The sequence below is a fragment of the Balaenoptera physalus genome, assembly GCF_965194825.1.
Source record: "Balaenoptera physalus genome assembly, chromosome: 9".
In the NCBI taxonomy this organism is placed as follows: Eukaryota; Metazoa; Chordata; class Mammalia; order Artiodactyla; family Balaenopteridae; genus Balaenoptera; species Balaenoptera physalus.
In genome coordinates this window covers 63136843-63164075 of record NC_138888.1, presented here as the reverse complement: position 1 = coordinate 63164075, position 27233 = coordinate 63136843, and the positions used below count along the sequence as shown (strand labels likewise).

Here is a 27233-nt window from a genome sequence, read left to right as displayed (position 1 = left end):
TGTATTGCTGTAAACTTCCCTCTTAGAACTGCTTTTGCTGCATTCCATAGTTTTTGGATCAGCCTGTTTTTGTTCTCATTTGTCTCTAGGTATTTTTGATTTCCTCTTTGATTTCTTCAGTGACCTTTTGGTTATTTAGTAACATATTGTTTAGCATCCATGTGTATTTTACAGTTTTTTTCCTGTAATTGATTTCTAATCTCATAGCATTGTGGTCAGAAAAGATGCTTGATATGATTTCAATTTTCTTAAATTTATCAAGGCTTGACTTGTGACCCAAGATGTGCTCTATCCTGGAGAATGTTCCGTGTGCACTTGAGAAGAAAGTGTATTCTGCTGCTTTCCGATGGAATTCCTTATAAATATCAATTAAGTCTATTTGGACTAATGTGTCCTTTAAAGCTTGTGTTGCCTTATTAATTTTCTGTCTGGGTTATCTGTCCATTGTTGTAAGTGGGGTGTTAAAGTCCCCCACTATTATTTCTCCTTTTATGGCTCTCAGCATTTGCTTTGTATATTGAGGTGCTCCTATCTTGGCTGCATATATATTTACAATTGTTATATCATCTTCTTATACTGATCCCTTGATCATTATGTGGTGACCTTCCTTGTTTCTTGTAACAGTCTTTATTTTAAAGTCTATTTTGTCTGATTGAATATTGCCACTCCAGCTTTCTTTTGATTTCCATTTGCATGGAACATTTTTTTCCATTCCCTCACTTTCAGTTTGTATGTGTCCCTAGGTCTGAAGTGGTTCTCTTATAGACAGCATATATACAGGTCTTGTTTTTGAATCCATTCAGCCAGTCTGTGTCTTTTGGTTGGAGCATTTAATCCATTTACATTTAAGGTAATTATTGATATGTATGTTCCTATTGTCATTTTATTAATTATTTTGGGTTTGTTTTTGTAGGTCTTTTTTCTTCCCTTCCTCTTTTTTTCTCTTCTCTTGTGTTTCCTGCCTAGAGAAGTTCCTTTAGCATTTGTCATAAAGCTGGTTTGGTGGTGCTAAATCCTCTTAGCTTTTGCTTCTCTGTAAAGCTTTTGATTTCTCCATCAAGTCTAAATGAGAGCCTTGCTAGGTAGAGTATTCTTGGTTGTAGGTTTTTCCCTTTTATTACTTTAAGTATATCATGCCACTCACTTCTTGCCTGCAAAGTTTCTGCTAAAAAATCAGCTGATAACCTATGGATTCCCTTGTATGTTTTTTGTTGTTTTTGCCTTGTTGCTTGTAATATTTTTTCTTTGTATTTAATTTTTGTTAGTTTGATTAACATGTGTCTTGGTGTGTTCCTCCTTGTGTTTATCCTGTATGGGACTCTCTGCACTTCCTGGCCTAGGTGACTATTTCCTTTACCATGTTAGGGAAGTTTGAGACTGTTATCTCGTCAAATATTTTCTCAGGCCCTTTCTCTCTCTTTTCTTCTTCTGGGACCCTTATAATTCGAATGTTGGTATGTTTAATGTTGTCCCAGAAGTCTCTGAGACTGTCTTCATTTCTTTTCATTCTTTTTTCTTTATTCTGTTCCACGGCAGTGATTTCCACCATTCTGTCTTCCAGCTCATTTATCCATTCTTCTGCCTCAGTTATTCTGTTACTGATTCCTTCTAGAGTATTTTTCATTTCAGTTATTGTATTGTTCATCTCTGTTTGTTCTTTAGTTCTTCTAGGTCTCTGTTAATCATCTCTTGCATCTTCTCAATCCATGCCTCCATTCTCTTTCTGAGATCTCGGATCATCTTTACTATCATTATTCTGATTCTTTTTCATTATTTCTTCATTTAGTTGTTCTTGTAGGTTTTTATCTTGCTCCTTCATCTGCAGCAGATTCTTCTGTCATCTCATTTTGGCTAACTTATTGTGTTTGTGGTCTCCTTTATGCAGGCTGCAGGATCATAGCTCCTTTTGCTTCTGATGTCTGTGTGTGAGGTGGCTATTGAGTGGGGCCTCCCCTTTGCTCTGTGGTTGTCACTGCCCTGTCAGGGGCATGGTATCCTCCTTAGTTTTTGAAGTAGAGGCCCAAAGATCTGTTTCTTAGCTGTGTTTCTGATCTGCAGTGAGAGGTAGGCGGGACTGAAGCACTTCCACTTGGAGAGAAGCCTCTGAGTATTCCTCCTCTGGAGATGTTCACCTGTGAGTGTGCTCTGTAATGTCACCTTTTGCCCGTTGTGCGGGCTCACAAAGTACACTGTTGTTGGCACTGCTCTCGGTCCCATCATAACCGTGGGTATGCCAGCAAATGGCCCTGGTGACTCACAGGTGTAGTTTTCACCAGACCATTGGTGCAGATCCACTGAGGTCAGGTCCCAGCATGTGCAGTAGTTGTTCACCTGGACCTGCTGTGGGAGCTATGGAGGCTGCTCAGACTCTGGCCTGGCCCAACCCTCATGTGAATGTGCCCACAAAGCCCACAGCTGCTAAAGCCAGACCTGTCTCAGTTGCAGGAGCACTTGTCCGTTTGGATGTTCCATAGGTGCTGCATTTAGGAAGCCATCAGCACAGGTATTCACCGTTTTGTTCCACTACCTTCTGCTGTTTTTCAGGCAACTTCATAATTCCATCTTCCCAAGTCTTTTTATCTTCTTGAGCAAAGAACTGTTCCAGGTGCCTTTTACAGTCTTCCAGGTGCCTTTTACAGTCTTCCAGGGAATTAGAATTTTTTCCATTAAGAGAATTTTATTACTGTAGGTTTGTAGTATAGTTTGAAGTTGGGGAGCCTGATTCCTCCAGCTCCATTTTTCTTTCTCAAGACTGCTTTGGCTATTCAGAGTCTTTCGTGTTTCCATACAAATTGTAAAATTTTTTGTTCTAATTCCGTGAAGAATGCCGTTGGTAGTTTGATAGGGATTGCATTGAATCTGTAGATTGCTTTGGGTAATATAGTCATTTTCACAATATTGATTCTTCCAATCCAAGAACATGGTATATTTCTCTATCTGCTTATGTCAGCTTTGATTTCTTTCATCGGTGTTTTATAGTTTTCTGAGTACAAGTCTTTCACCTCCTTAGGTAGGTTTATTCCTAGGTATTTTATTCTTTTTGTTGTGATGGTAAATGGGATTGTTTCCTTAATTTTTCTTTCTGATTTTTCATTGTTAGTGTTAGAGGAATGCCAGAGATTTCTGTGCATTAATTTTGTATCCTACAACCCTACTTCAAACTATACTACAAAGCTACAAAAATCAAGACAATATGGCACTGGCACAAAAACAGAAATATAGATCAATGGAACAGGATAGAAAGCCCAGAGACAAACCCACACATGTATGGTCACCTAATTTACGACAAAGGAGGCAAGAACATACAATGGCAAAAAGACAGTCTCTTCAATAAGTGGTGCTGGGAAAACTGGACAGCTACATGTAAAAGAATGAAATTAGAACACTCCCTAACACCATACACAAAAATAAACTCAAAATGGATTAAAGACCTAAATGTAAGACTGGACACTATACCTAGAGGGGTGGGATAGGGAGGGTGGGAGGGAGATTCAAGAGGGAGGAGATATGGGGATATATGTATATTATAGCTGATTCACTTTGTTATAAAGCAGAAACTAACCCACCATTCTAAAGCAATTATACTCCAATAAAGATGTTAAAAAAAAAAAAAACCTTTAGAGGAAAACATAGGCAGATCACTCTTTGACATAAAACACAGCAAGATCTCTTTCAATCCACCTCCTAGAGTAATGAAAATAAAAAGAAAAAATAAACAAATGGGACCTAATTAAACTTAAAGCTTTCACACAGCAAAGGAAACCATAAACAAGACTAAAAGACAACCCTCAGAATGGGAGAAAATATTTGCAAATGAAACAACGGATAAAGGATTAATCTCCAGAATATACAAACAGCTCATGGAGTTCAATATCAAAAAAAAAACCCAATTAAAAAATGGGCCGAAAACCTAAATAGACATTTCACCAAAGAAGACATACAGGTGGCCAAGAGGCACATGAAAATCTGCTCTACATCACTAATTATTAGAGAAATGCAAATCAAAACTTGCATGAGGTATCACTTCACACTGGTCAGAATGGCCATTATCAAAAAATCTAGAAACAAATGCTGGAGGGGGTGTGTGAAAAGGGAACCCTCCTGCACTGTTGGTGGGAATGTAAACTGATACAGCCACTATGGAGAACAGTATGGAGGTTCCTTAAAAAACTAAAAATAGAACTACCATATGACCCAGCAATCCCACTACTGATCATATACCCTGAGAAAACCATAATTCAAAAAGAGACATGTACCACAATGTTCACTGCAGCACTATTTACAATAGTCAGGACATGGAAGCAACCTAAATGTCCATCAACAGATGAATGGATAAAGAAGATGTGGCACACATATACAATGGAATATTACTCAACTATAAAAAGAAACAAACGAAACTCAGTTATTTGTAGTGAGGTGGGTGGACCTAGAGTCTGTCATACAAAGTGAGGTTAGTCAGAAAAAGGAAAACAAATACTGTGTGCTAATGCATATATATGGAATCTAATAAAAATGGTACTGATGAACCTAGTGGCAGGGCAGGAATAAAGACGCAGACATAGAGAATGGACTTGAGGACATGGGGGTGAGGGGAAGGGGAATATGGAGCGAAGTGAGAGTAAAGTTGACATATATACACTACAAAATGTAAAATAGATAGCTAGTGGGAAGCAGCAGCATAGCATAGGGAGGTCAGCTTGGTGCTTTGTGACGACCTAGAATTGTGGGATGGGGTGGGGGTAGGGAGGCTCAGGAGGGAGGCGATATGGGGATATATGTATGCACATGGCTGATTTACTTTGTTGTACAACAGAAACTAACACAACATTGTGAAGCAATTATACTCCAATAAAAATGTATTTAAAAAAAAGAATTTTATAAAGATCAAAATAAATGGAAATCTGAAGGTGCAATGTCTGGTGAATATGGCGGGTGAATCAGAACTTCCCAGCCAAGCTGTAACAGTTTTTGCCTGGTCATCAAAGAAACATATGGTCCTGTGTTATCCTGATGGAAGATTATGTGTTTTCTATTGCCTAATTCTGGACGCTTTTCGTGAGTGCTGCTTTCAGTTGGTTTAATTGAGGGCAGTACTTGTTGGAATTGTTTGGTTTTCCAGAAGAAGCTCATAATAGAGGACTCCCTTCAAATTCCACCATATACACAACATCAGCTTCTTTGGATGAAGACCAGCCTTTGGTGTGGTTGGTGGTGGTTCATTTCACTTGCCCCACGATCTCTTCCATTTCACATTATTGTACAGTATCCACTTTTCATTGCCCATCACAATTGATTTTAAAAACGGAATGATTTGGTTATGTTTAAGTAGAGAATTTTGTGCGGAAACATGATCAAGACGGTGTTTTTTGCTTAACTTATGTGGAGCCCAAACATCAAAGCGATTAACATAACCAAGCTGGTGCAAATGATTTTCAACACTTGATTTGGATATTTTGAGTATGTCAGCTGTCTCCCACATGATGTAACATTGATTGTTCTCAATTAATGTCTTGCTTTGATCACTTTCAACTTCAACTGGTCTACCCACCTGTGGAGCATCATCCAACAAGAAATCTCTAGCACAAAACTTCACAGACCACTTTTGACACGTTGGATCAGTCACAGCACCTTCTCCATACACTGCACAAGTCTTTTTTTGCGTTTCAGTTGTGTTTTTACCGTTCTTGAAATAGTAAAGCATAATGTGCTGAAAATGTTGCTTTTTTTCTTGCATCTTCAATATTAAAATGGCTACACAAAAATTCACCAATTTTTATACTTTTTTTTTAATGCACATTGATATGACAGCTGTCGCAACACAATCTAACAAAATTATTTCGAATGAAGTTAAAGACAACTAATCACTACTAGAGCCATCTTTCGGAAAAAACTGAACGAACCTTTTGCCCAACCCAATATATAAGCCAATAGGATTCCTATATTACAGGAGAAAATATGGGAAAAACTACATTGAAAATAACATTAGCAGTAGATACAGGGATATCTTTGGCATTTTATTGAAGGAAATGAAAGACTTACATAAATGGAGAAACATGAATTTTATGGGAAGATCCAAAATTGCACAAGTGGCCATTCTCTAATATTTGTTTTTTATTTTCAATATACTTTATAAATTTAATGCAATCCCAGTTAAAAGTTTCAGTGAAGTTTTAAATGAAGAATTTGACAGGCTATCCCTAAAGTTTATAAATGTGTAAGAAAAACGTTAGACTTTTTAAAAAATGTTTAATTAAACATTTAAAACGTGTCTTCGCAGATACTAAGATGTATTTAAAAATGGCAGATATTAAGAGTATCACGTTAGCATCAGTATCCACAAAGAGATCAGTGAAACATAATACAGAGTCTAGAAACAAGGCACTTTATATGAGAATCTAATATGTAATACAAGAATCATTTAGAGTGAAGTGTAAAAGGAATGTTTATTCATGATCTTCGTTTCATGATACTGGTTTAGTTTTTCGCATTATCCACTCTGCTGTTCTGTGTCCTTGCACATTAATTTTCATGTCTAACAATTCTACTTCTCAGATTGTTCATTCTTCTTCAAGTTTATTCTTTTTCAATGCAAATGTGTTTTCAAATCTTATTGAAAACATGAATTAGAATATCTTTTAACTAGAGACTATTTACCCTGAGTTCTCAGGTTGCTATCACTTTTAAAAATTGCTGAAGGTTTTCATTTACTCTGAGACTTCTTGCAGTTTGTATAGCCTAATGGAATTTGTCCAGTACAAGCAACTGAGTAAGCTTTTTAAGAGATAATGTGGATCACAGTTGAAATATTTATTTCCAAATAAAAATATGAAAAATTAGTTTTATCTTAATATTCCTTTTGCAGCTTAAAGACTCTGTAGTTATTGGGGAATAGAAATGGGACTCTAGGGAAAGAGAAATAGCTAAATACGCAAGAATTGTTTTTGTTTTTTTTTTTATTCCTGTCAGTCAATGAAGCCTTCTCCTTCTACTTTACAATCCTGAAGCTAAGGCAGCATCTCTTAAATTAGCTGACTGGCAAGAGCTGTCATCTGCCATGTCCCTCAGTTTCATTCAGTGAGCTCTTATTGGTACTTGAAATCTGCAAGTAGACAGACCTGCAGGTTCTGGCATCAGGTCTGAGACTGGATAAATACGATTTATTTTCCACAGAACAGGTCCAAAGGCCACTCTTTTGTCCAGGGCCTACTAGAATCCTGGAAGATGGGAAGTAAGAGGCCTTCACAACTCAGGAGAACTGGCAATTTTAGTACTTTCAGGAGGTTTTTTAAAGGTAAAGTAAAATGTTCTGATGCAGGAAGATAGCTTGGTTTTTCTGCTTAAAGCTTCTATATAGAAGGAGAATGTGGCCAAGAGGTCTAGTCACCAACTTACCTGATCTCTCTGTGCTTCAGATTGTATACATGATGATCAGAAAAATTTGGAACCAGACAGAGTAATAGTTACCAAAATTTTTAAAACAATTTCTTGGCCTTGTGCTAAAAAAAATAGACCAGGAACCATGAGACTGGAGTTCTTGTCCCAGTTGAGTAGCTCTGGAATCTTATATTAACTACTTCTTCTTCTTGGTTTATCTGCTTCATTTATAGAATTACAGGATGAAACCATAAGATGGTTTTATTTATAGTATTTTTGTGTGATTTCTGTTGTATTGATGTTCTGCATCGATTTTTTTTCATAATTAGATGAGGTATAATAAATTCTGTTTTTGTAAAGAATGGAAAACTTTGTTTCCTAATATAAGGACAAGTTAATGTTTAATTAATGATAATTACTAGAATTAGTGAAACTTTTAAGGCAGTGTGATATAAATAGGTGAATAATAGTATTGTGAGTTCTGTGCTGATAAACTGGAGTCTGTAGTGTACATAACTGATCACACCTGAAACCTTAAATGTAAAATAAGTGGGTCCATTATTAACAACTCTTTTTGCTTGCTAATCTTCAAACCAAGGAAATAATCTGCGCTTTCCCCCAATTTGATTAGTATAGATTTACTTAGCCCCTTTCCCCAAAAACAGTCCTTCAATTTATTGATGATTTTACTTTTAAAATATTCTAATGATTATAATTATTAATTCTATTTCATTCTTGATTAATGTGTTTCTCATTCTTTGCTTGGGTTTGTTTTTTCTTTCTACTTTTTGAGGTGAAAATGTTTTTTATTTTCATTCTCTTTTTAGGAAGAGAGAGTTTTTAAGGAATTAATTTGTCTCACGGTTAAGCTTTTTTCATAGCTCATTAGTTTTGATTACATAATGTTTTAACTAATATTCATTACTAAGTACGTTGTAATTGTGATTTTGATTTATTAACTTCAACTAAAAGTCATTTAGGTGGGTGCTTTTTAAGTCATAAACATGCAGGAATAACAAATATGTTTGACACTTTAGTTACTTGTTCTACATTATCTTTAGCAAATGTAATTTTTTTTTTTTTGGAAAAGTAAAACTAAAATGTAAGTCATTTTTCGAAAAGATTTAAATATTTGCTCTTTTATACAATACTTGTCTGCATATTCACTAGAGCAAACACTGTAGCACTTTTGACTGTCATTGAGTAGGCTGGTTTTGTAGAGACTATAAATATCAGAGCTGGATATTTACCACTATATCATTAATAACAGCAGAGAAATAATTTTTTGTGTGAAACATGATAGATATGTTTTGATAGATTGTATCATTTTTAGCAAATATTCCTGTTTTCCTTCCCCTCTATGGAAAGAGCAAGTATACCTCATGCCCCATTGTTGTCGGGCTTGGCCTCATGGCTTGCTTTGACTAATGAGATGTAAGAAAATGTCATGTCTGAAAACTGTAAGAAAACCATGTCTGAGCAGAAGTATTATATGTGCTTCAATGGTTGTGTTCCTCTTCCACGAGAACCGCATGCCCCAGGTGCTCCTTCTGTCTAGGACCCAGATTGACAGACATGCAGAGCAGAATTGAACTTGATCCACAGTCGAGCAGAGCCAGCATAGCCAGTCCATAGACCTGTGTGCAATAAACAAGTGTTTGTCTTTGAAAGCCACTCAGATTGTGGATTACTGTAAAACATCATCACATCAAACCTGACTGAATTAAACCATCCATCTAGGTTAAAGAAAATCAGGATTTTAAGGGAAAGAACTAACTCAGTCACTGGTGGTATTCTTGCATTTTAATAAGTTTAGTATCATATTTTAAAAGAGCAAGTTTTTTCTACTTTATATATAAATCACATTTCTCGTAGTATTGATTTCACCAGCCATTATTTATTTGGCCTATTACTCTAGAGTCATAATATCTGCTTCTCAGGCTTCTGCAGATTTTCGACCATGTGAAATTTGCATGTAGTATGTCTGTGGTTCTTTTCTAAATGATCTTTCAGCTCCATTTGGAAAAATGTTTTACTGTCTATGAGCTTTTTTTCCTTTTTGCCTTATTGTTCTTAAATTAATAATATGAATTTATGGTGAAAACTTGGTGAATATTACCTAAATGAGGTATATAAATGGCAGACCTAGAGTTTAATTTGACTGTTGCCTATTGCATGGAAATCATTCATTCATTCCTGCATGCATTCAGGGTCTGCTATGTGGCAGGTACTGTTGGAGATGCTGGTAGTACTATGAAGGATAAGATATTTTCTATGCACTTGAGACCTTGCAATCTACTGGAGGTCAGAGACAAACGCAAGTATTTGCAGGAGGAGTATGATGGCACCACCTAGGAAGATGGTAGGTAGGAAGATCTGCCTCAGTCTAATTGTAGTGGGGAATGGAGGGTGTGCAGGAGTGAAGGAGTGAGTGGAGGACTTAGAGAAGGAGAAAAGCATCATCAGATTTTTGCTGAATTTTTCATTTTATTGAAGTATAATTGACATAAAATTATGTAAGTTTAAGGTATATAACATGGATTTGATACATTTATATTGCAATATTACTGTCATTGATAGCTAATACCTCTATCATGATACACAGTTACCATTTCTTCTAGTGATGGGTACAGTTAAGATACAGTTTATTAGCAAATTTAATGTAATACAGTTTTGTTGTTTATAATCACTGTTAGATTAGATCTAGATCTCCGTAACTTAATTATTTATCTACTAGTTGCAAGTATATATTCTTAAACAACATCTCTTTCATTTCCCTACCTCCTAGCCTTTGGTAACCACCATTCCTTTCTGTTTTTTCAAGTTTATTTTATTTTGGATTCCACTATAAGAGATATCATACAATATTTGTCTTTCATTGTCCGATCCATCTCACTTGGCATAATGACCTCAAGGTCCATCCATGTTGTAAACAAATGGCAGCATTTCCTTTTTTCTCATGACTGAATAGCTTTTCATCGTGTGTGTGTGTGTATGCGCCACATTTTCTTTATCCATAGATGACTCTTAACATTGTTTCCATGTATTGGCTATTGTAACTAATGCTGCAATGAACATGGGGGTGCAGGTGATTTCATTTCTTTGAAGGAACTACCCAAGGCAAGAAAAGGGGTTGCCTTTTCTCCATATCCTCGCCCAACACTTATTTCTTATCTTTTTGATGATAGCACCTCACATCTGTTATTATGACTATGTCATTTTAGTTTTGATTTGCATTTCCCTTATGATTAGTGATGTTGAGCCCCTTTTCATGTAACTGTTGGCCATTTTGTTGTCTTTTTTGGAAAAAAATGTCTCTACAGGTCCTCTGCCCATTTTTTAATCAGATTTTTAAAAAGTGAGTTGTATGAGTTCTTTATAAATTTTGGACATTAACCGCTATCCAACACATGGTTTGCAAATGTTTTCTACCATTCTGTAGTTGCCTTTTCATTTCGTTAGTTGTTTCATTAGCATTGCAGAAGCTTTGGGGTTTGATCTAGTTCCACTTACTGATTTTTAATTTTGTTGTTTGTGCTTTGAGTGTCATATGCAAAATATCATTAATAAGACCAATGTCATGGAGCTGTTTTCTTCTAAGAGTTTTGCAGTTTCAGGTCTTATGTTTAAATCTTTAACCTATTTCGAGGCAATTTTTGTGAGTAGTGTAAGGGTAGGGGTCCAGTTTTCTTTTTCTCCATGTGGTTATCCAGTTTTCCCAACACCATTTATTGAAGAGACTGTCCTTTACTCATTATATATTGTTGGTTTCTTTGTCATAGAATAATTGACCATCTGTGTTGGTTTATTTCAGGGCTCTCTACTTCGTTTCATTGATCTCTGTGTCTGTTTTTATGTCAATACCATACAGTTTTGATTACAATAGATTTGTAATATAGTTTGAAAATGGAGTGTGATGCCTCCAGCTTTGTTCTTTTGTCTCAAGATTACTCTGGCTATTCAAGGTCTTTTGTGGTTCCATACAAGTCTGAGGATTGTTTTTTCTATTTCTATGAAAAATGCCATTGGATTTTGATAGAGATTGTGTTGAATCTATAATTGGCTTTGGGCAGTTAATTTTAACTATATTAACTCTTCCAATTCATGAATATGGCATTTCTTTACATTATATTGTGTCATCTTTGATTTCTTCAGGCAAAGTCTTGTAGCTTTCATTGTACAGGTCTTTCACTTCCTTGGTTAAATTTATTACTAAGTATTTTATCGTTTTTGAAGCTACTGTGAATGCGATAGTGTTTTTTTTTTTTAATTTTTCAGATGTTTCATTTTTAGTGCAATGGAAATGCAACTGATTTCTGTGTACTGATTTTATGTCCTGTAATGTTGAGTCTTTGGGATTTTCAATATGTAAGATCATATCATCTGACAATAGTAACTTCCTTTACTATTTGGATGCCTTTTATTTCTTTGGCCTGATTGCTCTAGATAGGATCCTTAAGTACTAAGGTTGAATAAGAATAGTAAAAGTGAGCACCTTGTTCCTGATCTTAGAGGAAAAGCTTTCACTTTTTCTTCACTGAGTACAATATTAGCTGTGGGTTTAGTGTATATTGCTTTCAATATAATTAGGTGTGTTTCTTCTACACAGTCTGTTGAGTTTTTATCAAGAAAGAATGCTGTGTTTTGTCAGACGCTGTTTCTGCATTTATTGAGATGCTCATATGATTTTAATCTTTCATTCTGTTAATGTGCTGTATCATTTATTGATTTGCATATGTTGAACCATCCTTGAATCCCAGTAATAAATCCAACTTGGTCATGGTACATAATCCTTTTAATGAATTCTTGAATTTGCTAGTATTTTGTTGAGAATTTTTGCATCTATGTTTTATAGGGATATTGGTCTATAGTTTTCTATTTTTGTAGGGTTATTTTCTGGCTTTGGTATCAGGGTAATACTGGCATATAGAATGAGTTCAGAAATATTCCCTCCTCTCCAGTTTTTGAGAGAAGTGAAAAAGATTGGCATTAATTCTTCTTGAAATGTTTGGTAGAATTCACCAGTGAAGCCATCTGGTCTTGGGGTTTTCAGGTTTGGGATGCTTTTGATTACTGATTCAATCTCCTTAAATGTTATTGGTCTGTTCTTACTTTCCATTTCCTGGTTCAGTCTTGGATGGTTAAATTATTCTAGGAAAATATCCATTTCTTCTAGGTTATCTAATTTTTTGGCTTATAATTGTTCATAGTAGTCTTTTATCATCACATATATTTCTGTAGTGTCAGTTGTAATTTCTTCTCTTTCATTTCTGACTTTATTTCAGTCTTTTGTTTTCTTAGTTATGCTTGAGGCTTTTCCTTTTCCTTTTTTTTTTTCCTGAAAAACCACCTCTTGATCTTTTATATAATTTTTCTGGTCTCTATTTATTTCTGCTAGGATCTTTATTATTCCCTTCCTTCTGCTAACTTTGGGACTAGTTTGCTACTTTTCTAGCTCCATGAGGTGCAAAGTTAGGTTGTTTATTTGTGATCTTTTTCATTTCTTAATGTATGCATTTTTCACTCTAAGAACTGCTTTTGTAACACTATAGGATTGTGTGTTGTTTCCATTTTCATTTGAGATATTTAATTTTTTTTACTTTTTTAAAAATTAAAGTATAATTGACATGTAACATATTAGTTTAAGGTATACAAGGTAAAGATATGACATTTAAGTATACTGTGAAATGATTAACCACAATGAATCTAGTTCACATCCATCACCATATATGGTTCCAAATTTTTTTTTCTTGTGATGAGAACTTTTAAGATCTACTCTCTCAAGGACTTTCAAATATGCAATACAGTATTATGAATTATAGCCATTATTCAGTACATTACATCCCCATGCTATATTCATCTTTTAACTGGAAATTTGTATGTTTTGCGCACATTCCACCTCCATGCTCTGGCAACCACCAATCTGTTCTCTGTATCTGTGAGCTTGGTTTTTTTGTTGTTGTTTTGTCTTTTCCACATATAATTGAGATCGTATGGTATTTGTATTTCTCTGACTTACTTCAGTTAGCATAATGCCCTTAAGGTTAATTCATGTTGTTGCAAATGGCAAGATTTCATTCATTTTTATGGTGGGATATATTTTATATACATATCCTTTTTTTAATCCATTCATACATTGATGGACATTGGGTTGTTTCCTTTCCTTATCTTGGCTATGTAAATAATGCTGCAGTGACCATGAGGGTGCATGTATCTTTTTGACGTAGTGTTTTTGTCTTTCTCAAATACCCCGTAATGGAATTGCCTGACCATATGATAGTTCAATTTTTAACTTTTTAAGTAACTCCCTACTGTTTTCCATAGTGGCTGTACCAATTTACATTCCCAAAAATAAATAGTGCACAAGGGTTTCCTTTTCTCTACATGCATGCCAACACTTTTTATTTCTTTTTGATAATAGTCATTCTGATATGCATGCAGTGGTATCTTATCGTGGTTTTAGTTTGCATTGTCCTGATGAGTAGTGATTTTGAGCATCTTTTTGTGTGTTTGTTGGTCCTCTGTATGTCTTCTTTGGAAAAATATCCTTTCAGAACCTTTGCCCATTTTTTAATAGGTTTTTTTTTGTTGTTATTGTTGTTTGCTTTTTGCTACTGAGTTGGAGGACTTTATATATTTTGGATAATAACCCCTTATCAGATACATGATATGCAAATATTTTCTTCCATTGCCTCTTTATTTGTTGATATTTTCCTCTCCCGTACAGAAACTTTTTAGTTTGATGTAGTCCCACTTGTTTATTTTTGCTTTTGTTGCCTTTGGTTTTGGTGTCAAATCCAAAAAATTGCAGCCAAGACCTATGTCATTGAGCTTACTGCCTATATTTTCTTCTAGTTTTATGGTTTCCATTCTTACATTCAAGTTAATCCACTTTTAGTTCTTTTTTCTATATGATGTAAGGTAGTGATCCAGTTTTCCTAACACCATTTATTGAAGAGGCTGTCCTTTACCCATTGTATATTTTGGCTCCTTTATCATAGATTACTTGACTATATATGTGTGGGTTCTTATGTTTAATTTTGACATTTTTAAGTATAATATGTCTAGGTGTGGTTCTCTTTGGGTTCATTTTATTTGGCACTCTCTGGGCTTCCTTGATCTGGATGTATTTTCTTCCTTAGGTTAGGGAATTTTTCAGTCACTGCTTCTCCCAATAAGTTTACTGCCCCTTTCTCTCTCTCTGCTTCTTATAGGACAACATCAAGCCAACTAACTTTCACACAAGTGTCCCAGAAGTCCCTTAATTTATCTTCACTGTTTTTCATTCTTTTTGCTGCTCAGATTAGGTGAGTGTCTCTTGCCCTGTCTTCAAGTTCAGTGATCCTTTCTTCTGCTTCTTCTAGTCTGATATTGAACCTCCCTAGTGTATTTTTCAGCTCTGTGACCTCTTTGTTACATTTTCTCTTTGTTGACATTTTCACTGTGTTCAACCATTCTCTCCTTGAATTTGGTTACATCTTTATTAATTACCATTACTTTTCAACTCTTATCAGGTTACTTACTTATCTCTGTTTCTTTAAGGGTTTTTCCCCCTGAGGTTTTATCTTGTTCTTTCATTTGGAACATATTCCTCTATTTCTTCATTTTGCTTGACTCTCTGTGTTGGTTTCTGTGCATTTGATGATACATTCACCTCTCTCTGTCTTAAAGCATTGGCCTTGCATATGAGATGAACTTTATCATTCAGCCCTTCCCTAGCTCTTGGTTGTCTCAAACCTTTGTAGTTGTCTAAGCAGCCTATTTTATTTTTAATAGCTTCTAGTAGTTGAAGATGTGCTGAGAGCAGTCACTGTCCTTAAGGAGAGGATTTCAGGTAGCACCTAGATTCAGGCTGATTGATTAGAATTTAGACCCTCAGCCAGCAGATTTTAACAAGTGCAAATATATTCAGTCCTGTAGAACCACAGTGTAAGCCCTGCTGGCCACCAGAGCCAGGTGATCTGGGGGTGTTTGCTGGGTGGCAGTCATAAAAATTGGGGCTCCAGTTAAGTGTCTGTTCTTTTCTGGGAGATAACAGTGAGCTATAGCGAGGTAGAGGGAGAGCAAAAAGATGGCATTCTCTGACCTCCATACCCTGAGCACCTCTGTAGATTCTGGAACTGTGCCAAACCTGAAGCTCCCCCTGACCACCAGAGCCAAGTGATATAGAGACATCCCCTGACAAGCTGCAAAAATCAGGGCACCAGCCAAGGATATAAGAATATAACTCCTTTTCTGAAGATAACAGTGATCTGGAGCAAGGCAGAGAGTGCAAAGATTGTGCCCACTGTCTCCATTCCCTGAGAGTACCTCTATAGGCTCTTATAAGTGTGCAAAACCAGAAACCTGCCCCACAGGCCAAAGGTGCTACAGAAGGAAATAGGCGTGTTTCTCAGAAAGACTGTGGGTATGTTTCAGTTGGATATCTGTGCAATGCCGTAGGAGTGGTACTCTACCAAAAACTGTCTGTTGTTACAGTGCCATGGGACCCAGGACACACGCTCCCCTGGCCTCCAAGTCCAGGTGATCAAGAGGTGTCCCTTCGTGGCAGCTGCAAAATCTAGGTCACCAGACATGTAGAAGCTCCCCTCTGGGAAATACTGGTGCTCTGGAGCATGACAGAGGGAGAGCTCAACGGTGACACCCACTACATGGAGTGAGGCAGATGGGGAGTGCAGGGACAGCACCTGCTGAAAGAAGAAAAAGATACAAAGGAAAAGAAAGTAAAAAAATGGCACCTGCTGGCTTTAGCAAGCAGAGGGTGAACAGGAAGATAGAGCCCTCCAGCCTCTTTCCCCATAAAATATCCCAGCAGACCCTTGCCTCTCAGACCAATGCTTTTAAAACTAGCAAATGAGTTTCCCTTACATAAAATTGGGGTGCTTTTTGAAGGGCTGCTTCTGCACTGGTCCCTGGGATGGATGAGTCTGCATCCAAGCTCTTTAAGAGCTACATCCCTTTGGCTATTCAAAGCCAGATATTTTGGGGACTCATCTTTCAGGGGCTGGTCATAGAAACTGGTATGCCAGATGTGGAATACAAACTATTTGTTCTACAGGGAGAAGCTCTGGGTTTTGAGTTCTCTCCTGATTGTATGGCACTGCTGGGATGGGGTTTATGGTGAGATCGTATCTCAGCCTTTCCTACCTGCTTTGATGTGGTTTCCCTCTTGTTTGCCAGATGTGATGGGGTCACTCCACCAGGTTCTTTTTGGAGGAGATTGTGCCATGTTTAGCTGTAGATTTGGTGTGTCTATGGGAGGAGGTAAGTTCAGGATCTTCCTACATCACCCTTATCACCAGAACCATTTATTTTTCCTACTAGAACAGAGATATATTTATGTCAATAAAATTATAAAGTAAAACTACAAAGAAACAAAAATATTTGACAATCGCTGAGACACAATTTTGTAAAGAAAGTTAACAGTAATCAGCTTAAGTACAGTGAATTATAAAGATCTGTTGATATGGAGGAAAATAACCAGAAGAAACACAAAAATAATTGTCACAACACATGGAAACATTTCCATAAAAAGTTAGCTTCTACTTGGTCATTTAATTTTTCAGCCCTGTTTAAATTTACATTCTGAAATTTATGTTCCACTGCAGTTTCTACCTTGCATGTAATATCTTTTCCACCCCTTCACTTTGAGTCTGTGTGCATCCTTAAAGCTTAATGGGATCTCTTAACACCATACAGTTTGGTCTTGTTTCTTTATCCATCCAGTCACTATGTGCCTTTTCATTGGTGAATTCAATCCATTTACATTCAGAGCAATTATTAATATGTAATCTTATCAACTACAGTGTGGTTTTGTATTTCCATTATTTTTCTCTCTTTCTGCCTAGATTTGTAAATTGGTTATTTTTCATGGTGGTATGCTCTTTTTCCCCCTCTTTTGTGCGTCTGCTCTAGATTTGTGCTTTGTGGTTATCAAGAGGGGGTTCCATAAAACATCTCATAGATAAAACAGTCCATTTTAGGTTTATAGAAACTTATCTTTAACCCCCTAAGTTATCCATTATTTTGCTCCTCCCTTTTGCATATTGATGCCACAATTTACCTTTTTTATTGTATATTTATTAACTTAGGTATAGTTATTTTTCCTACTTTCATTTAACCTTTATACTATAGTTGAGTAGTTAACACACCATCCTCCTACAGAATTATAGTTCTCTAAGTCTGGCTGTATATTTCTCATCTTTACCAGAATATTTTGTAATTTTGTATGTTTTCATTTCAGCTTGAAGAACTCCTTTCAGCATTTCTTGCAAGGCAGATCTAATAGTGGTGAACTCCCTCAGATTTTGTTTGTCTGGGAGAGGCTTTACTTCTTCATATCTAAAGGATAACTTTGCTAGATAAAGTAGTCTTGGCTGGCCATTTTTATCTTTCAACTCTTCAAATATGTCAGTCCTCTGGCCTATTGAATTTCTACAGAGAAATCTGCTGATAGCCTATTGGCAGTCCTTTGTAAGTTCTCTTCTTTTTTTTTCCTTGCCTGCCTTTAATGTCTTGGAGAATGTCTTTTTGCATTGAGATACTAGGATGATCTACTAGCTTTGTGGACTTGTATGTCCAAGTCTTTCCTCAGATTTTGGAAGTTCTCAGCTATTATTCTTTAAGTTTACTTCCTGCCCCTGCCTTCTGTCTGGAATTCCGACATTTGTCAGGATATATGGGTATCCATAGATCATGTAGGAATTCTTTGCTCTTTTTCTAAGTTCCCTCTTCTTTTGTGTTATTTCAAAATTTCTATCCTCCAAGTCAGTTTTTCTATCTTCATATGCTCTGCCTTGCTGCATATTCTCTGCATTGCATGCTATCCAGCTCCAGAATTTTTGTTTGGTTCTTTCTTAAAATGTCTTCCTCTTTAATAAAGGGTCATTTTGTTCACATATTTTATTCCTGATTTTATTGAATTGTCTTTCTGAGTTTTCTTGTAACCTATTGAGTTTCTTCATAACATCTGTTTTCACCTCTTTATCAGATAGGTTGCAATATTCTGTGCCTTTGAGTTTGATTGCCAGAAATAGATAATTTTTATGTGATGCCATGTTTCCTTGATGTTTCATAATCCCTTTAGATTTGCATTGTTGTTTTTGCATATGAAGTAGTAGATACCTTCTTAACTCTTTTCTTGTTGCCTTCAGCAGATGGTATGTTATATTCTGTAGTGTTGATATTATCCAAGTTTTTACTCTGTTTTTGTGAATTTATACCTGCTCCAGTCTTCTTGTTCCCTCTTTTGGGTGAGTTTTTAAACATTTATGCCCTCTCTGTTTCTTACAGTTCACCAGGCTGGCTATTGGAAACCTCTCTTGTTTTCCAAAAGGTTGCTATAGCTCAAGTTCATGGTTTCTGAGCATGCTCTCAGTCTACTGGAGCTTTCTCTTGCAGTGGCACTTGGGAGCCCACACAAGGAGCCAACATAGAGTGGGGGGAAAGTGTGGGTTTAGCACTGTGTACACTGGGGGCACCTGCAGATCCAGTAGGGTGATCCCAGTGGCTCCTAGGTGGACTTCTGCTAAGAGTAATCCCTTTCCCACCAATTGAAGTTCTAATTTGCATCGTTCCTAATATCCTCCATACCCCCAGTTATAAAGCTCCCATCTTAGTACTCCAGTTGCTGGTGGAGAAATGATTTTTCCAGCCACTTCCAGTCTAGCTGGGATAGCTGGGTACTCACTCACTGCTTTCCTTTTCCCCTTTCAGTGTTTCTTTGGGCAGAGGCATGGTGCCAGGAAAGCTTCTCTACTGCCTTCTGTTGCAACCAAACTAGTTTTTTTTTTTTTGTCTCCAGTTAGTTATGTGCTGGAGTCTCCCGTTGGGAGGACTAGACTTCTGCAAGTTCTCTGTCTCATATGTGAGTGCCTGCCTGGGTCTTTATCGACACAGTTTTTGCCTGGCAAGAACAAAAGGGGTCTAGGCAGTTTGGCTGGCTCCTCTGGTTCCCCAGCTCGAACAGACATTTGTCTCTTACCATCTTTGTGGTGGGTGAGACAACTCCTGGGTTCCTTGGAATAAGACACTAGGTTCCAGAACACCACAAAGGCACTTTTGCTCATGTATGAATGTCCAATTTGTTGATTTTAAAAGGACTATATAGTAGGAAGATTTTATGTCATCATGTTGCTAATATCACTCTCCAGGATCACCAGATTTTCACTTTAGAAAGTTCACTTTGGGTGCATGGTCAAAATTAGAAGCATGAAATGAGGGAACATTTATAGGACCCTTACTTCCCCATCTAAAGATAATGCAAACGTTTGATTTTATATATAGCATTCTATCATTTTTAAAGTCATTGTAGTATTGGTCTAATAGATTTTTCCAAATGGAACAGTGGAATGGTGATACATCACATTATTAATTCACTAAACCTACAAGGTAATATTATTGCAATTAATATTTTCCCTCGTATTTCTAACTTATTAAGTATTGTATAAAATAATGGCTTTTTGAATTACTATAAATGTATTGATCTGCACTTTACAAAAAAGAAGGAAGCTATGTAGAGTTTGCAACTTTAAAAGCAAATTCATTATAATATAGGATATTTGCTTAAATTTGGTGTCCTTTATATATAAAATGGAAACTTACTTAGGAAATGTTACAGCTAAAGGGAGATTACCCAAGGTTACATTATATAAGAGTATGAAAATACCTATACCCTTGCCACTTTTCTTTCAATTGAAGTTAAAAAGCACATACATACCAGAGCTACTGCAAAATCTAACCACCCTCGCCATACTTACAATATACTGCACAAATGAAATTGACTTTACTTTGTTACTAATAAAAACTTTCTTTGTATAATATTACTGAAATCTTATTTTATTAAAAGTAGAGAATTATAGTTTCACTAAATGCTGTTTGACTTTATAATTATGTGAAAACTAGTAGCACTGATTAAAATAAAATAATATAAAATATATTTCACTTGAATTAGGTGGTTGAAAACAAAGGCATTTTATATTGCAGTAGCATAGAAGTCTCTAATTCCATACATGCTTCATAGAAACCAAACTAAAAATATTGTCAATAAGTTTATTATATTGCCATAAAGTACTCATAGTTGTTTTTGCAGATCATAAGTAGACAGTACACATGATATTTCCCTTAATCTACTCCACTAGTTATAAATGACATATAAAATGGTTTTGGTAGCCATAATTTTTTAGTTTTTCTTGATTTATATATAACTAACCTTTTTTGGTTACTGCTTTCTGCTATCATGGTAGAAATATATAAATGACATCAATAACAAGCATTCTGAAAATTATTGTCCATTATAGTACTAGTTTTTGATGTTTTAAAGTAATTTTGTTATAAATTATTTGAATAAGAGTACACATTAAATGTAGATTATTTTGTAAAATGCTATTTCAATGGTATAGGAGAATCTGTCATTTTTGCTCAGCAAAGGAAACCGTAAACAAAACGAAAAGACAGGACTTCACTGGTGGCGCAGTGGTTAGGAATACACCTGCCAATGCAGGGGACACGGGTTCAAACCCTGGCCTGGGAAGATCCCACATATGGCAGAGCAACTAAGCCTGTGCAGCACAATTACTGAGCCTGTGCTCTAGAGCCCACAAGCCACAACTACTGAAGCCCGTGCTCCGCAACAAGAGAAGCCACCACAGTGAGAAGCCCACGCACCACAACGAAGAGTAGCCCCTGCTCACCAAGAAAGCCCACACACAGCAACAAAGACCCAATGCAGCCATAAATAAATAAATAAATTTATAAAAAAAATAAAGACAACCTAAAGAATGGGAGAACATATTTGCAAACAATGCAACTGACAAGTGCTTAATTTCCAAAATACACAGACAGCTCATACAACTCAACAAGAAAAACAAACAACCCAATCCAAAAATGGGCAGAAGACCTAAGTAGACATTTCTCCAAAGAAGAAATACAGATGGCCAGTAGGCACATGAAAAGATGCTCAGCATCGCTAATTATTAGAGAAATGCAAATCAAAACTACAATGAGGTACCACTTCACACCTGTCAGAATGGCAATCATTAAAAAGTCTACAAATAACAAATGCTGGAGAGGGTGTGGAGAAAAGGGAACCCTCCTACACTGTTGGTGGGAATGTAAGTTGGTGCAGCCACTTTTGAAAACACTATGGAGGTTCCTCAGAAAACTAAAAATAGAATTACCATATGATCCAGCAGTCCCATTCCTGGGCATATATCCAGACAAAACTATAATTCAAAAAGATACATGCACCCCAATGTTCATAGCAGCACTAGTCACAATAGTCAAGACATGGAAGCAACCTAAATGTCTATCAACAGATGAATGGATAAAGATGTGGTACATATATACAATGGAATACTACTCAGCCATTAAAAAAAAGAATGAAATAATGCCAGTTGCAGCAACATGGATGCAGCTAGAGATTATCATACTAAATGAAGTCAGAAAGACAAATATCATATGATATCACTTACATGTGGAATCTAAAATAAGACACAAATGAACCTATCTATGAAACAGAATCACGGACTGGTAGTTGCCAGGGGAGGGGTTGGTAGATGTAAGCTTTTATATACAGAATGGATAAACAACAAAGTATTACTGTAGAGCACAGGGAAGTATATTCAATATCCTATGATAAGCCATAATGGAAAAGAATATGAATATAAAAAAAGAATGTGTATATATGTATAACTGAATCACTTCACTGTATGGCAGTAATTAACACAACATTGTAAATCAACTATACTTCAATTGAAAAAGCATTCATCTTAAATTAAGGTTATTAAGTCAGTTTATTAAAAATATGGGATATGATTTCCTTTTTATTTTTACATCATAATTTTTTCTCTAATCAATATTTTTTGTTTTAGGTCACTTTTCACATTGAACCATATAAGAATCGAGATGATAAAAACATGTACCGAAATGTCAAATACATTATAGACAAGTGAGTTTCTTCTGTCCTATAATTACTGTTATATGATCCAATGATAATTACTGTTATAAGAAAAGTATATTTAAATTATATTTGAGAGATTTGAATGACTTATAGTATGACATATTATTAGTTTAAACTAATTTTGTAATGAATACTGCAATCATTTTAAAGAACATTTCTGAATTTCCTTATAATTCACTTTCTGTATGAATAGTTACAGGTTCCTGTTTTTACTGTTTTATGTGTATATTAGACTATGATTTCTGTCATCTGACATTTAAATTGGTATTCTGTAAATCTTATGAATATAGAGTTGTCTTTTTAAAAGAAAGTTCAGAGTATGAAATGTGAATTATTTTTTGCAATTTTGAATTGCTATTAGATATGGTAGATCCACATCTAATATTTTCATTTAGTATGATTACAAGGAAAGAATTTATTAATACAGTTTCATTTTGTTTAAGGGTTTACTGATAATAGTCTGTGACAGATGCCATACTCTTACAAAATCATGTCAGCAACAGTGGGACATATATCACTTATACAAAAAAAAAAAGTATTTTCATGTAGAAAATGGGCTTTTTATTGTGTTAGTCATCATTTCTAAACCTCAGTATAATTTCTTGTTTGTTAATGTCTTAATGTATCCAGTATCTCATTTTTCAATGTGTAAAATTAAAAATGCATTTTTAATGTTTACACTTACATAGCTAATTCCCCAAAGGTGAACAATGTGCTTAAACTCACTGATTACCTTCATTTTCAATACATAAATAATTATTGTCTATTGCAAATGAGTTATGAATATTCATTTTGCTTTCATATATGTTTGTATTCTAGATATGGAAATCATCCTGCCTTTTACAGGTACAAGACTAAGAACGGCAGTGCTCTTCCAATGTTTTATGTCTATGATTCCTATATCACAACAGCTGAAAAATGGGCCAATCTGTTAACCAGCTCAGGGTCTCAGAGCATTCGCAACTCTCCTTATGATGCATTGTTTATTGCACTTCTAGTAGAAAAAAAACATAGATATGAAATTCTTCGAGGTGGTTTTGATGGAATTTATACGTATTTTGCCACAAATGGCTTTACTTATGGCTCATCCTATGAGAACTGGGCTAAGCTAAAATTTTTTTGTGATCAGTTCGACCTAATGTTCATCCCAAGTGTGGGCCCAGGATACATAGATACCAGCATCCGTCCATGGAACACTCAAAACACTCGCAACCGAGTCAATGGGAAATATTATGAGGAGGCTCTGAGTGCTGCACTCCAAGCCCACCCCAGTATAATTTCCATCACCTCTTTTAATGAGTGGCATGAAGGAACTCAGATTGAAAAAGCTATTCCCAAAAGAACCAGTAATACCGTGTACCTGGATTACCGGCCTCATAAACCAAGTCTTTATCTAGATCTAACTCGTAAGTGGTCTGAAAAATACAGTAAGGAAAGAGCAACTTATGCATTAGATCACCAGCTACCTGTTTCTTAATGCATTGATTAAAGTTTAATAATTATAGAAATCACCTAATTTCAATACATTCCTTTTGTTTTGAGTTATGGAAAGAAAACTGTCAAAGTCAGTATGTACTATTATCTCTAATAAAAATAATTTGTACATTTTTAAAGGTAGTAACATTATCATTGCCACCTTTCACGATGGCGATGTTGCACTGAGAAAAGTTGTGCAAATAACATTCCTTGTGGCATAATTTGCTGAATTTCTGACTGGAATTGAAATCCTGCTTTATAGCTATTTTTGTTTCACAATAGGTAATTGCTTGTGTTATATAGAGTAGTTAGCACACAATTAAATCCTACTTGTATTATGGGCCCAAAGAAATAGGACTGTGTATATATTTGATATGTCTATTGAAGAACAAAGACCTAAAAGATAATGTACATGGTTCCTTTTTCATTTTGTTTAATGATCCAGTCAACTTCGTCATATTAGCATTTAGACTGGATAACTCTCCAATAACAATTCTTCAGAAAAAAATCATATGCCTTAAGCCTTCCTGTGAACCATATTGTGTTAGGAAGGTCTGCTTTCTACAGCACAATATGTATCATCATTTGCAGATTTTTGGTTTCCTAGAGCTTGCTAGGTGTTTTGCATGTCTAATGTTTCTACATTATAATGCTGAATTTCAGGCTTTAGAAGTAAGGAAAATCTTTTCATAAAGGTTAAGGATTGCTTCTCAGTTATTAAAAAAAAATAGCTGCTCTACAATTATTATGAAAATACAATGCCTCAAATGCTATTTTAGGATACCTTGTCAATCTTTAACTTATTTTATTATTCATATTTTTAAATTTAATGTTAATCAGAGACCAACTGTTAGATAAGAAAAAGTTGATACTATCATTGGATTGCCTTCTTTTAAGATTTTAAGCTATTTTTACTAAAACTAACAGAGAAAATTTACTTACCATTTCAGATTTTAAGGATATGGAGATGAAAGTTCATTACTAAGTTTGACTTTTTATTAGGTATAACACTTAATGACGGAAATATTTAAGACTTTATTGTCTATAATATAACATCCCCATCTAAAAACAATATACTTTTATGTTACCTAACAGGTTAAAGAGTTGTGATCAGTTGTCATATTGTGACAAATTAATCATCTGTAAAAATGAATCTCTTTATTTTAAAAACTAGAGAATAAAATACACTCTATTATTATAGTTAATATTTGTAACTAGAACTATAGTAAAAAATCTAATATATATGCTATTACATGAATTTTTTTTAGATATTTAATTTATTAAATGTAAGCAATAGGGAAATACTGAACAACAATACATATAAATATTCTGAATATATGGACATTCATTCAGAAACAAATTAGCGTGGAATTTATCATAAAATAACTCATTAGACAAATTTAATTTTAAGCCGTGCTTTTGAAGTTAACTATCATGTCTTTGAAAAGAAGCATGATTAATGTTAAACTTATTTATAACTGAGAATTTGCCATTTCTCAGAATGTTCAGACATGGGAAATCAGTATAATAGTAATTAGTATTTCACCTTCTAGAGGAAATTACAAGAATAAATCACTATAATGTTACAACTAAGCATCTTCATAGGAACACTCATACAGATATAACCTGTGGATTTTTTTTTTTTCTTACATCCAGTTAGCCACTATATGTTATCTTAAGGATAACTCTAAATATGTTATACCTAATAATATTTATAACATACCATATTTTATTAAAGTTTAGTTAGATCTCTAACACACAGGAATTTTTGTCATTGCTTATGTTGTATGTTTGAACCCATAATGACAGACAATTTTATGAAATAGTTCTGAGATTAAGAGAAAGTGTATAAAAACAAGGTCAGCAAATCCTCAACACGGACACCACCATTTCTCTCCTGCTCCCATTGCAGACATATAGATAGATCATCTAGGACTGCAGAATTTCCCTCTGAGCTTTGTTCTAATGCACTACCCCAACCAGCCACTGACAGTCGGTTTCAAAGTAAGATAAAATAGATTCTGTCTTCATTGCAGAAAGCTAATTAATTCTCAAGGGAAGAATGTTTGGAATCAGCTCTAATGATAGTTTACTGATTTATAACTATTTATAAAACTATTTATTTTTTATGAATATCGTGTTTCTTTTCTCCTGTTCTTAAAAAAAACAGTTATTAGAAGGAATTATCTCTAATAATTTTGTTATTCTTAGGGAAGAACGCTTTCAAAATCTTCCTCAGGTATTCATTACAGCTGCCTTTACCATTTGACTTATAACAAGTTTAGATTGCATAATCACAAGAAATCAATTCTTTGCTTTTATTTAATTCAATAAACTAAAGTAACTGTTAAAGAAAAAAACAGTGTAATATATGCAATGCATGAATCAAAATGAATTATTTTATGGTTTAATCAGTCTAATTGTTTTGACTATATAGAAACCAAATCTTTCTTTTACTACTCTCTTTAAGGACTGATATTGTCAAAAACTGCTGTAATTAATGTTGATCTCAGCTGTATATTAACTTTTTTGTTTTAAGAGTAATTTAAAAATGACTACTTTGTTACATGAAGTAGTTAACTTTCACCTAATAAAAGCATACACGGAATAAATTGTACATTAGATATAAAAATCTGTTTCTTTTTTTATGAAATGTTTTAATTTCTGATTAACAGTTCAAAAGTAGTATTCAGTCGCCACTCTATATATCTTCTCTATTTGAAATATACAGCATTTAAAAAGTAGATATCTTTTAACTGTACTTTTAAAATCTGTGAATTTGTGTTATACACACAAAAATATGAATTTTTTAAATTTGGAAGATGGTTTCTTATTTTTTTATTCTTTGGGCATAATCATATATGAGCTCCAACATCCTTCAGAAAATTGATCTTCCCCTAAGACAGCAAGAGTAACAAGCCACTAGAGAACCTACCAAGTTCATAACCAAGCCCTTTTTGAAACTGATCACAGTTATTCAATTCAAACACAGTGACTGCTCCTAAACTCTATAGTGCCTACAGAAGCAGTCTTTATCTAAATTTTGAATTAAGGTCGAACACTCTCATGTCCCATAGTGTAGAAGCAATACTTTATTTACGACCAGCAAAATTTAAGTTATTTTTATAAATATTTACAATTTCAAAAGGAAAAATTGAGCCAAAAAGAGTTTTTTGGCTCAGCTATTCCTTTTTTTAAAAAAAGTACTGTAAATTTAAATGTACTTTAAATTTAAATTATATACTGACTGTTATATATCCACATAAAGGCTAAACATTATAGTATGCTTAATATAGGATTATTATCCTTGAGAATGCAGGTACTACTTTGGCTTACTTACAGAGTCATGCTTAGTCAAGTCAAAGAACTTAGCGGTAGTGCTATTATATTCCAACTATCACTGAAGGGGGGAACATTTTTCAAT

The 27233-nt window shown here is 34.9% G+C and overlaps 1 protein-coding gene across 3 annotated transcripts in view; it reads left to right on the top strand.

Annotated features, from left to right (window-relative positions):
• Positions 1–26426, top strand: part of MANEA (mannosidase endo-alpha) — a 69576-nt gene extending 43150 nt beyond the window's left edge. For 2 of the 3 annotated variants that reach the window (XM_082475434.1, XM_082475436.1), the window contains 2 exons: positions 22245–22321; positions 23153–26426. In XM_082475434.1, coding sequence (XP_082331560.1) covers positions 22245–22321; positions 23153–23810 — 735 coding nt within the window. In that variant the 3' untranslated portion in view covers positions 23811–26426. Of the gene's footprint in view, positions 1–16554; positions 16639–22244; positions 22322–23152 lie in introns of those variants that run through there. The other variant, XM_082475435.1, reaches the window with a different exon arrangement.
• Positions 26427–27233: the final 807 nt, after the last annotated feature.